Below are 11319 nucleotides of genomic sequence, written 5' to 3'. Positions count from 1 at the left end.
TTTTAAAGATGACCGGTAAGGGGATCTTAACCCTTGACTTGGTGTTGTCAGCACCACGCTCAGCCAGTGAGTGAACCGGCCATCCCTATATGGGATCCGAACCCGGGACCTTGGTGTTATCAGCACCGCACTCTACCGAGTGAGCCACGGGCCGGCCCACGTTTGTGTTCTTTATAGCATTTATGACAACATTATTTGTTGACTTGTTTCTGTTATCTTTTCCATTAGAATGTAAGCCCCATGAAGGTGGGGCCATTGTATCACCAGCAGCTAACTTACTCAATGCCTGGCAAATAGTCATTACTCAAATAAATTTTATGGAATGAAGGAGTGATACTCAGTATAGCTACTCTAAAGGCTTCATGTGGTGGTGGTTAGATCTGAGTTATGAAACAGAGGATATTAACATGAACCCTACCCGCATGCTCTCCTCCCCGCCTCATCCCCAGTGGGGTTTAAAGGGACCTAACAGTGTTGTTTCTTGATCTGGTGCTGGTTATATGGTATGTTCGATTTGTGAAAATTCATTGAGCTGTAGCTTTTTATTTGTACTTTTCTCTGTGTATATAGTGCTTCAATAATCTTTTTTAAAGTTAACAACAAAAAAACACCACCACGCTTATAGGGCTTCCTTGGGGGTAGAACAAGAAAATGTATGTGAAGCATTTACAAAATGCCAAACACAAAGTGTATGTTCAATAAATACGTAAAGGGCTGCTCTTGTCATCTTTATCTAGAAGGCTATAACTAATGTCATCAACCAACTAATTATACTGTTGTCATCTTTCCAAAAGTAAATGTCTCCCTTAAATGTATATACCAGGAAAATAAAATCCTAACACTGAACAAAGCAAATAGAGCAAAAACATTGGTACCTGAAATGAGTAACTTTCTCAGTATATCTGTATTGTTTTCCTTTAATGTTGGTATTTGCTAGATCTCTCTGATTAACTTGAATAATTTAAAGATAGTTAAGTTGTCAGATTCTTAAATTAGATAGAATATGAGCTTCTTGAGGGCAGAGAGTATGACTTTTCATTTTTGTGTTCTCAGTGTCGAGCACAGCTCTTGGTATTTAATAAATGTTACTGAATGAAAGGATACAAATCAACTTTACCAAAAAAAATAATAAACACATGATCATTAGTACCAGCTCCTCCTGTCCTTTTACTCTCTTCTAGTATCTATTATATTGGCTTTGGCTTTTCTCAACATGTGTTTACTTTATGCATCTTTTTCTACAAATTGACATAGTATATACAAACTTATTTCAATGGTTCTGTAATCTGTAGTCACATCCTAGTTTGCTTAGCTTTTCTCCAGGTGTTAGGCATTCTGGCATCCACTCTTGTTAGCTGTATTGCTATAAACATCTTTATTAGTCACTTTCTGCCTTCTGAATTACATCCTTGGGCTATATTCCCAAATGAATCAAAGAGCATAGATAGTTCAATAAATCCACTCACTTAGATGATTACCTAAATTTTAACTTTATCCATGACACATTATAAATGATGATAGCTTAAGAATTAAACAGTTTTGTGATTTCTAGTGATCAAGTCATGATTGACTTTATTCTAACCTCATCCCAGGGTATATGAATGTAACAAACGCTGCAAATGTGACCCAAACATGTGCACAAATCGGTTGGTGCAGCATGGACTACAGGTTCGGCTACAGCTATTCAAGACACAGAACAAGGGCTGGGGTATCCGGTGCTTGGATGACATTGCCAAAGGCTCTTTTGTTTGTATTTATGCAGGTTGGTGATGAAATATAAGGGTTGCTTCCTGGGGTTGGGACATGGTGGGGAATTCAACCACAGACAAGTTAAACATATTAAGTGCTTGGCATGTGAACTGGGAGTAAGAGGAGGCAAGGGGGTTCTTCTGTAAAGAACATGATGAGTGATGTACCTATCTAGGTGGACCAGAGAGGGACAGAAGTGCTTCATAAAGACAAGAATGAAAAGGGATGAAATTTTGGATATGGTGATGTTTCAGAGAACAGACATGATTGTGGAGTCCAGTTTATTGTTTTCCCCCACATCACTCCACCCAGATATCTTTTAGCATAGCTGAGAACTCTCTTTCAATAAACAAAGTAAAGAGAAAGAAATGGGAAGACAGAAAAAGCAAGATTAAAAACTACAGTAAGCTTCCCCATACTCTCATAGTTAAGACACAAAGGAAGTATCACCAGAGAGAGAGAAATGAGAGACCTTAATAACTGAGGCATTTTGACTCTGTATGCTGGTGGACTGGGTATTGGTGGAATGATTCTACAAGATCCCCATAACCCTAGAAGGCCTTTAATTCTTTTCATTCTCAGGCAAAATCCTGACAGATGATTTTGCAGACAAGGAGGGCTTGGAAATGGGTGATGAATACTTTGCAAATCTGGACCATATCGAGAGTGTGGAGAATTTCAAGGAAGGATATGAGAGTGATGCCCCCTGTTCCTCTGACAGCAGTGGTGTAGATTTGAAGGACCAGGAGGATGGTAACAGTGGTACAGAGGACCCTGAAGAGTCCAATGATGATAGCTCGGATGATAACTTCTGTAAGGATGAGGACTTCAGCACCAGCTCAGTGTGGCGCAGCTATGCTACCCGGAGGCAAACCCGGGGCCAGAAGGAGAATGGAGTGTCTGAGACAGCTTCCAAGGATTCCCGCCCTCCAGACCTCGGGCCCCCACATATTCCTATCCTTCCCTCAATCCCTGTAGGTGGCTGTAATCCACCTTCCTCCGAAGAGACACCCAAGAACAAGGTGGCCTCATGGTTGAGCTGCAATAGTGTCAGTGAAGGTGGTTTTGCTGACTCTGATAGCCGTTCATCTTTCAAGACGAGTGAAGGTGGGGAGGGCCGGGCTGGGGGAGGCCGAGGGGAAGCTGAGAAGGCCTCCACCTCAGGTCTGGGCCTCAAGGATGAGGGAGACATCAAGCAGGCAAAGAAAGAGGTGAGCAGTGGCTTTTAACTTTGGTACAGTAAACTTAATGCAGTCTCACCATGAATCTGTTTAAAGAGCCAAATTATTATAAAATCCACTTTCTTTGGGGGAGGGGAGTATCTGATCATTCCAAACTGAAGGATTTATAAGTGATTTTTTAAAATTAAATGCTGTTTTATACATTATTGCTTCTTTCTACTAAAGGAGAGAAACAAGAATTGATTTTAAATATATCTTTGATGATGTTGAAACTTTCCACATTACAGGTGGTGAAACTGTCCCTGGTCTGTGTAAGACTCTGCTCACGGTGTTTTCCATGAGCTTTATGCCCCATCATTGGGAATGGTTAAAGGCTCCTGCCAGCGGGGTTTAGTGATAAGAATATGATTGCTGCTGTCAAGTTGTAGAGTGGTTTCCCCACACCCACCCCACTTTAGATGGTGTACCTCTCACTAGCTAATGTTATCTATGGAGGTCATTTAAAATAGTCTAATTATTGAGTTTGTTACCTTTGACTATGAAAGCATTTAACCCGTTACGTGTTCTTTTCCAGGATCCTGATGACCGAAACAAGGTATCAGTGTAAGTACCATATTTTCAACCTGTTTCCAAATCTGCCTTCTCTCAAGCCTATGAATTCCTCCAGATGCCTGAGAAACAGCCAATAATAGGACTCCTCTTATTCCCTCCCTCCCATCAGAGTTACTGAAAGCTCTCGAAATTATGGCTACAATCCTTCCCCTGTGAAACCTGAAGGACTTCGCCGCCCACCTAGTAAGACTAGTATGCACCAGAGCCGACGACTCTTGGCCTCTGCTCAGTCTAACCCTGATGTAAGTGACCTTTTCAAGCTCTACTTTTCCCAGGCTTCTGGTTTTTGTTTTTGTTTGTAAAGATGACCGGTAAGGGGATCTTTTTTTTTTTTTTTTAAACCGGTAAGGGGATCTCAACCCTTGGCTTGGTGTTGTCAGCACCACGCTCAGCCAGTGAGCAAACCGGCCATCCCTATATAGGATCCGAACCCATGTCCTTGGTGTTATCAGAACCACACTCTTCCCGACTGAGCCACGGGCCAGCCCTCCAGGCTTCTGTTTTATTCAGAGTCTATGTAAAGGAACATGGCGCATTCCCACCTCAAGTCCATCACTATAGTTACCATTAGGTCTTTTCTTGCTTCTTTGGCCTTGACTTCCTGCCTCATTATTTTTATCCAGAATCTGATCTTCTTCTTGCTACAGTCTCAGAGAAAGAGCTTTATTAATTCTTTCCTGCCTGCCAAACCATAAGTAAGAGTAAGGACTTGAAGAGGCCTTTTCCATTTACTCTTCCTTCTCACCCTTTTGCTTTCCCAGGATGTCCTGACACTGTCCAGCAGCACAGAAAGTGAGGGGGAAAGTGGGACCAGTCGAAAGCCCACTGCTGGTCAGACTTCAGCCACAGCAGTTGACAGCGATGATATCCAGACCATCTCCTCTGGCTCTGAAGGGGATGACTTTGAGGACAAGAAGAACATGTCTGGTAGTCTGGAAAATTTTCGGGAGTGGTAGGAAGAAACAGTAGGAAAGTTGGATAGAGCATTTTTAAGGAAGCTACAGAAGTAGCGGGAAAAATTCAGATCCTAAGAGTTGAAACATCTCTGGAAAAGCTCCCTGACTCAAAGCTAAACTATTGTTTGGCATGTCCCTTTCTTCTTGTCTTTACAGTTCCTTACTCTTTTCTCTTAGCTCCTTTGTCCGGATCTAATCCTGCTTGAAAAAAACTGCCACCTTAGGATCCTCGCCTGAGTCCCAGCTTATTAGTATTCCTGAACTGCAGTTGGGGGGGATAAAAATGGGGATAGAATGTCCAGTCATGAATTGGGATGGGTACTGACCCTATTCTCCTTTCTGTCCAGGTCCAATGAAACGCCAAGTGGCAGTAAAGTCCACCCGTGGCTTTGCTCTTAAATCAACCCATGGGATTGCCATTAAATCAACCAATATGGCCTCCGTGGACAAAGGGGAGAGCCTACCTGTTCGTAAGAACACACGCCAATTCTACGATGGTGAGGAGTCTTGTTACATCATCGACGCCAAGCTTGAAGGCAACCTGGGCCGCTACCTCAATGTGAGACCCTTTCCCCTACCCCTCTAGATGCTGGTTTATCCCATGGTCCTCAGATTTCTAATTTTTTTTTTTTTTTTTAATAAGGATGACCGGTAAGGAGATCTCAACCCTTGGCTTGGTGTTGTCAACACTATGCTCAGCCAGCGAGCCAACTGGCCATCCCTATATAGGATCCGAACCCATGGCCTTGGTCTTATCAGCATTGCACTCTCCCGAGTGAGCCATGGGCCGGCCCCAGATTTCTGATTCTTTTAACATACTATATAAACCCACCTTTCATTATAAATTCTTGATCTTGAACGATCTTAAAGAGGTAACTTTCTTTCAAAATATCTGCTATAGGGCCGGCCTGTGGCTCACTCAGAAGAGTGTGGTGCTGATAACACACCAAGGCCATGGGTTTGGATCCTGTATAGGGATGGCGATTTGGCTCACTGGCTGAGTGTGGTGCTGACAACACCAAGCCAAGGGTTAAGATCCCCGTACTGGTTATCTTTTTAAAAAAAAATTATCTCTGCTATAATTAGGTCAGATGGCAGCATTTTTCTTCCCACTGTCACTTACCTCACAAAAACAAATTCTCTTTTCCTAGTTCTTATTTGATCCTGTCTTTAAACCTACAGCATAGTTGCAGCCCCAATCTGTTTGTCCAGAATGTCTTCGTGGATACCCATGATCTTCGCTTCCCTTGGGTGGCCTTCTTTGCCAGCAAGTAAGTAAGAGGGACTCAGGACAGGGGATGATTGGGGAGGGACAAGGACCATTGAAATTCTAAGGGCCATTCATCCATCTGTGATCCAGCTTCACCAACACTATAACTCCAAGTGCCTGGGTTATCTGCTGTCTTCACCACTCCCTGTCCTTGTCTTCTTCTTCAGGAGAATCCGGGCTGGGACAGAACTTACTTGGGACTACAACTATGAGGTGGGCAGTGTGGAAGGCAAGGAGCTGCTCTGCTGCTGTGGGGCCATCGAATGCAGAGGGCGTCTTCTTTAGAGGACAGTCTTCTTCCCAACCTGCAGAACTGTCCTTTCCTTAAGAACTGTGTCTTCCCGATTGTTGAAATCTAACCCCAAATCTCTGGTCCAGCTCCTTCCCCCAGCTCCTAGTAGATAGACATGGGGGTTCTGGATCGGTAGATCTCTTCCAATGTGGTGCTAGCAGGCAGGATCCTTTTTCCACCTCCTAAGGTGCTAGGGGGTGGGGAGAGATTACCACTCTAACCTAGGCCTGACATACCTTCCAGCCAATGTTTGTTCAAGTGTTTATGCTTCTGACAGATTTTATTCCCGGAATGGGGGCTGTGTATCTACTGTCCCTGTTTTGTATTGTTTCTTGAAAGTCTAACAAGATGGTAAAACCAAGATTGTGATTTGATTTCTCTCCCTCAGTCCCACACTCCCAGTTCTGGATCTTTCAATGAGAGATCTATTCCCCCATCCTCCCCAGTAGGCATCTGTTGTTAATCTTGTTACTTCTCTACCTTTGCTTTTTATTTCCGATGTGAAATTTTTAAAAGATGTTACATAATTGTAAGGCATAAGAAAGACTGTCTTAGTTTATTTAGTTGATTCCCCTTCTCAATTCCTAATAGTCTGACACTTTTGCCATGTTTTATTTAATCTTTAATGTATTTTAATTAAAAAAAAAACCATTAACAGTACATTTTGGTCTGAAATGGTCCCTCTGCTGAAATGCCAGGTGCTAGCTATAATTCTGGCTTTAAAACCAAAACCCCAAAAGTTTAATAAATAAAAATTAGAACTAGTTGCCATTCTACTCCAAACCAGCTATCCTAACTGAAGAGAAGGGGAAGAGGCCAGAGAAGGAGGCAGTAGGATCTTGGACGTGTGGCTACAGGGACGGCCAGCAGAGAAGTAACACAAAGACCATCTGAGCAGCCCCCACTTTTTGGCAGAGGTAGGGTAAGGGTCATGTGCACCCTCCTACACTCAATTCATTTGTGTCTTAGGAGGGAAAAAGTTAAAAGTCAGCTCGGCTTTGGTTTCTGGCCTGAGTTAGGGAGCTTAGAAAGGTGAGCCTTGGTCCAGCTTTGGCAGAATGAGGCCCACAGATGGGACAGTAAGGCACAACCCTGGTCAGGGAGTCGAAGGCAAACAGCTAGGACCAAATTCTGAAGAATAAGGAATGTGAATTGTAACCCCCACCCCCAGAGCTGAGGAAGGGTCTCAAAAGCAATAGAAAGGATACCTTGGAGGATAGAGAGGAAAATAAGACCATCCCCCCTCTAGCAAAGGTTATAACCAACCTCCCCTCTACCTGGGGATAGGCTGGTTAGAATTTGGTTTACAGGCAACTGGGTGACAAAGAAGCAAGGAGGGGAGGGCACAGAGACCAACTCTCCTCTCAGTTTCTCCTTTCTCCCCAGAGCTTAAAGTGAGCCTACAGGGAGAGGGTGGGGTAGTTCCTTGGCTTTATGCATTTATCTCGGAGGCAGCCAGACAATGGTTCAGTCATTCTTACGATGGTTGTTATTGAGGATGGGGTGGCCATTGGCTAGGGGCCGGCTCTTTGCTCCTCCCCCAGCGGTAGCTTCCTCCCCCTCCGAGCTCTCTGTTTCTTCCCGGTCACTGCGTTCATCTTCTACCAGCTGTGGAAAAGGGATAAGAAGGGTCATGTGATATCCTGTAACCCCTAAGGACTGCCTCTCCATGGTGGCTTGTTCCTGCTATACCCAGAACTGGCCCCACAGTAGTTTTTTAGAGGATTGTTGGCATGGCAGGGAGTTTGGGGAGTTCTAGAATTTAGAGCAGTTAAGGCCTACAAAATGGGGATAGAGCCTTCACCTTTCCAGTTATGAACTTGTGGGCCATGCGCAAAATGAGGTAAGCCCAGAAGATATGCAGCAGCTGTAGCACTCCCATCATGGAATTGAAGAAGTAATAGCCAAAGAAGGCAGGATAGAGCTCCAGTGGGTACACCAGGGTGCAATGCAGTATCCTGAGGTTTCAAGGGGAGAGACAGAATTGTAAACACAGACAAGGGGGTGTTAATAAGATGGAGGGTAGATAAATGAGAGGAAGAAAGGCAAGACTCTTGATTTTTTGTGAACCAGAGTACAGCCTGGCTGCCTACTCACCAGAAGGGCAGGATGACCAGTCGGGTGATGATGAAAACAATAGCGAAGACGATGAAGATGTTGTTGCAGGTGTTTTTCCATCCCGCATAGTTAAACATCTTGGCTGACTGCATAGATAGCCCCCCATCCATCATGGGCTCCTGACTCTCCCGCATACATTCATATGTACACCCCAGTCAGCAGCACCAGCTCTGTGCCCCCCTCCTTGGTCCCAGGAATATCACCCCCCACCCCCACCCAAAGACAAAGGGACCAAAGAACCTGCACTGGGGTCTCTAGGTTTAAGAAAGCCCAACCTCCAGCAGGTAGTCAGAAGAGTCATGTAGAGCCATGATGAGAGTCCCAGCTCGGATGTAATTGACAAACCAGGAGAAACTGATGAGGATGATGGTGGCCACGTGGTGGATGATCTGTTCCTTGAAATCCTGCAGAAAAGATGCAGGCCCTGGGGGACTTTCCTGTTCTCCCAGCCCCCACTATTCTTCCTCCCCGTCACCTTTAGTTCCCCATATCCCAACAGCTCCATGCAAAGTACTAAGAAGTCAAAGGAGAGGCTGTTCATCCCAGGGCCTCATTTTGGCTCTTAGGCTTAATTGTATGCCCCTTCACTCACCTTTCGCTTGACATCAGAGGCAATGCTGAAGAGCAGGGACCAGTAAAAGGAAAGTTCGATCATGTAGTACCAGTACTGGGAAGGGATGATGCTCTGGGAGAGTAGAGCGAGGTAAGGGACCCCAGAGCAACTAGCTCCAAGGATCTCACCTCTTCAAACCCAGCCATTCTAGCCCCTAAGGTCATTCTTAGTTCAATGACTCTAGTCCCTCTGCCATGTTCCAGAAACCATCTTTTCACAAAGGTGTGTATGTTTTAGTCTACCCCTATATGAGGAAGCAGGCCCCTTCTCATACCTGTATGGGATATCCCTCCCAAACTTTCTTCATGTCATAGAACCAGGGTTTCTGCAGAGAGATGGTGGGAGGTTAAAAGAGGGGGAACCTAAATTCTCTGGCCTCACCCGACCTTTGCCAGAGAAACTTCTCCCACCTCTCAGTAATCCCCACTCACATCTACAATGACAGCCATGCCAGCAATGAAGGCAATCAGGTAAAATGTGAATCTCCAGCTATAAGAAAAAGCAGAAAAGGCTAGGTGGGAGGATGGCATAGCCCTCCAACAGTCCCTGAATATCCCTAGATACCCTTTCATGATACTATTAATAACTGAATTTACCTCCTCACCTCTCCCTGCACACAGCCACGGCCCACCCCTTCACCGCAAGACACATCAGACCTTCCTCTGCCACCCATCTCCTTTCACCCCAACCTCCCCCACCTGGCTTCTCGGAACTTCTTGAGGAGACTGGGCCGGTCCTGGTTGCGGCGACGGCGGAACCAGCGTTCCACCTGGCGGCCAGAAAGCCCGCTCTGCTGGGACAAAAGTTCTACCTCCGCCTGGTGTAGTGAAGAAGCCCATTAAGTTCAGCTTCACAATTCAGCCAGCACTCTCCCAATCTCCCAGTAGTACCCTAAGTCAACACCACCACTTTCCCATCTCTTCACCCACCAGAGCTAGCATTCAAAAGCAATCCTTCCTTTCAGCTTCCCACCAGAACTCAGTAACTCCCAGAGCCACAGTGGAGTCCACAGCTCATACCTGCTTGGGCTGCTTGCCACTGGTCAGGTAGAAATGCTCCAAGGTGGTGTTGGGAGGTGCCCGCAGCCGAGTTTTCTCCCTTACATTCAGGAGGGCAGCCAGTGGTGTAGCCACATAACTGTAGAAGGGATATGAGTGAGAGGTGCTCCCTCTTGGAGCGCTCCCAGCCCCTCAGCTGGGTAGGGGAAAGAACTGCAAGCTCAGGCAGTTTAATTCTGGACCTCAGTTTCCCCAGGGTTCCTGGCAACCCCCTTTCCTCTAGTCTCCTGGGCTGCCCACAGTTGACAAAGCTGCCTGTGTTTACTAGTGACCAGGCAGGAGGGTGGGGGTGGGAGGGTGAGAACAAATAACCATTGAAGGAAAGGGCCTGGGGTGCTGAGCTCTCAGGACGACAATTGTGCCTTCAGGGGAAGGGACACACAGTGGGCAGGGACCTAGGCAGCCAGAATACAAGTGTCCAGGACTAATTAAATAGCAAGAGATAAATGAAGTCCAAGAAACTGACTGGCAGCTGGGGGAGGCAAGAGGGTAGGTTGGTATGCTCACAGCTCAAAGAAGTATCGAATGATGAGGAAGAGCAAGGCCAGGGGTAGTGTGATATAGAGGTCTGAGGCTTTGGCGTAGACACGTCCATCTCGGTCTTCTAGATCAGCCCAGGTTAAGTTCACAGGAAGCCACAACCGTTCCCACCAGAAGTAATCATACAAGGTCTGGAGCATCCTGAGTGAGGAGGGAGGAAGAAGGTAGAGGACATCAAGAGGGGGCAGCTATTGGGCCGAGCCCGTGGCACACTCGGGAGAGTGCGACGCTGGGAGTGCAGCAGCGCTCCCGCCGCGGGTTCGGATCCTATATAGGGATGACCGGTGCGCTCACGGCACTCACTGGCTGAGCGCGGTGCGGCCGGTCTCAAAAAGCACCCAAAAAAAAAAGAGGGGGCAGCTATGAGGGAAGAGATGAACGACAGGGCCGGCCCGTGGCTCACTTGGGAGAGCGTGGTGCTGACAACACCAAGGGTTAAGATCCCCTTACCGATCATCTTTTAAAAAGAAAAAAGAAAAAAAGGAGCAGAGAAGACCAGCTGGTTAACTCAGTTGCTCTAAGCTAACACCAAGGTCAAGGGTTCCCATCCCCTTACTGGCCAGGCACAAAAAATTTTTAAAAATAAAAATAAAGGAGCAGGGGACAGAGACTCAAGCCCTGGATTCTGATCCTGGCTCTGTGGCCTTGAGCAAATCAGTTTCCTCATCCGTAATACATATGGTGGCTTCCCAGTTTTAACATCTACTATTTACAACAACCTAAGGTGATATACCAGAGAAGTCCTGATCCCCCAGAATTAAGAACCTCATAGTCTTGCTATCATTTTGCTATTCTAACCTGGAGGACAGGTAGCACCTAGTCCTAGAAGCTGCAGCCAATAATGTGGGTAAAGTCAGAGGCACCCTCCCTTCTCCCCTAGTCTCCAGCCACCCTCTCTATCTCCCAAGCCAACCCACAGCTGGAAGTTTC

General features: G+C 46.0%; 2 protein-coding genes and 1 long non-coding RNA gene across 5 annotated transcripts in view; 1 reads left to right on the top strand and 2 right to left on the bottom strand.

Moving 5' to 3' along the window:
• The window catches only part of LOC103600238, a 6394-nt gene extending 2032 nt beyond the window's left edge, over positions 1-4362 (bottom strand). Inside the window, exon 1 of the long non-coding RNA XR_551379.1 lies at positions 4288-4362. This is a non-coding gene — a long non-coding RNA (uncharacterized LOC103600238). The remainder of the gene's footprint in view (positions 1-4287) is intronic.
• The window catches only part of SETDB1 (SET domain, bifurcated 1), a 35819-nt gene extending 29099 nt beyond the window's left edge, over positions 1-6720 (top strand). For all 3 annotated transcript variants that reach the window (XM_008584499.1, XM_008584492.1, XM_008584501.1), the window contains 8 exons: positions 1593-1762; positions 2332-2960; positions 3505-3533; positions 3652-3784; positions 4304-4469; positions 4846-5057; positions 5681-5769; positions 5936-6720. In XM_008584499.1, coding sequence (XP_008582721.1) covers positions 1593-1762; positions 2332-2960; positions 3505-3533; positions 3652-3784; positions 4304-4469; positions 4846-5057; positions 5681-5769; positions 5936-6053 — 1546 coding nt within the window. In that variant the 3' untranslated portion in view covers positions 6054-6720. The remainder of the gene's footprint in view (positions 1-1592; positions 1763-2331; positions 2961-3504; positions 3534-3651; positions 3785-4303; positions 4470-4845; positions 5058-5680; positions 5770-5935) is intronic.
• Positions 6666-10566, bottom strand: CERS2 (ceramide synthase 2). The gene is made up of 10 exons (XM_008584510.1): positions 10357-10566; positions 9811-9928; positions 9490-9608; positions 9223-9280; positions 9066-9116; positions 8771-8863; positions 8454-8582; positions 8158-8264; positions 7865-8018; positions 6666-7668 (listed from the first exon to the last, which is right to left on the bottom strand). Exons 1-10 carry the CDS (start codon positions 10527-10529, stop codon positions 7528-7530), a joined length of 1143 nt encoding a protein of 380 aa, XP_008582732.1. The 5' UTR covers positions 10530-10566; the 3' UTR covers positions 6666-7527.
• Positions 10567-11319: the final 753 nt, after the last annotated feature.

This window comes from Galeopterus variegatus, unplaced genomic scaffold (genome assembly GCF_000696425.1).
Source record: "Galeopterus variegatus unplaced genomic scaffold, G_variegatus-3.0.2 Scaffold103, whole genome shotgun sequence".
In the NCBI taxonomy this organism is placed as follows: Eukaryota; Metazoa; Chordata; class Mammalia; order Dermoptera; family Cynocephalidae; genus Galeopterus; species Galeopterus variegatus.
Note: the sequence above shows the minus strand (reverse complement) of the source record. Positions and strands in the feature narration are given on the sequence as shown.

Coding starts and splice junctions, on each gene's coding strand:
- CERS2 (XM_008584510.1), bottom strand. CDS start 10,529: ATGCTCCAGACCTTGTATGATTACTTCTGGTGGGAACGGTTGTGGCTT. Junction 9,609..9,810: donor GTGGCAAGCAGCCCAAGCAG/GTATGAGCTGTG, acceptor TCACTACACCAG/GCGGAGGTAGAACTTTTGTC. Junction 9,117..9,222: donor GCATGGCTGTCATTGTAGAT/GTGAGTGGGGAT, acceptor ATCTCTCTGCAG/AAACCCTGGTTCTATGACAT.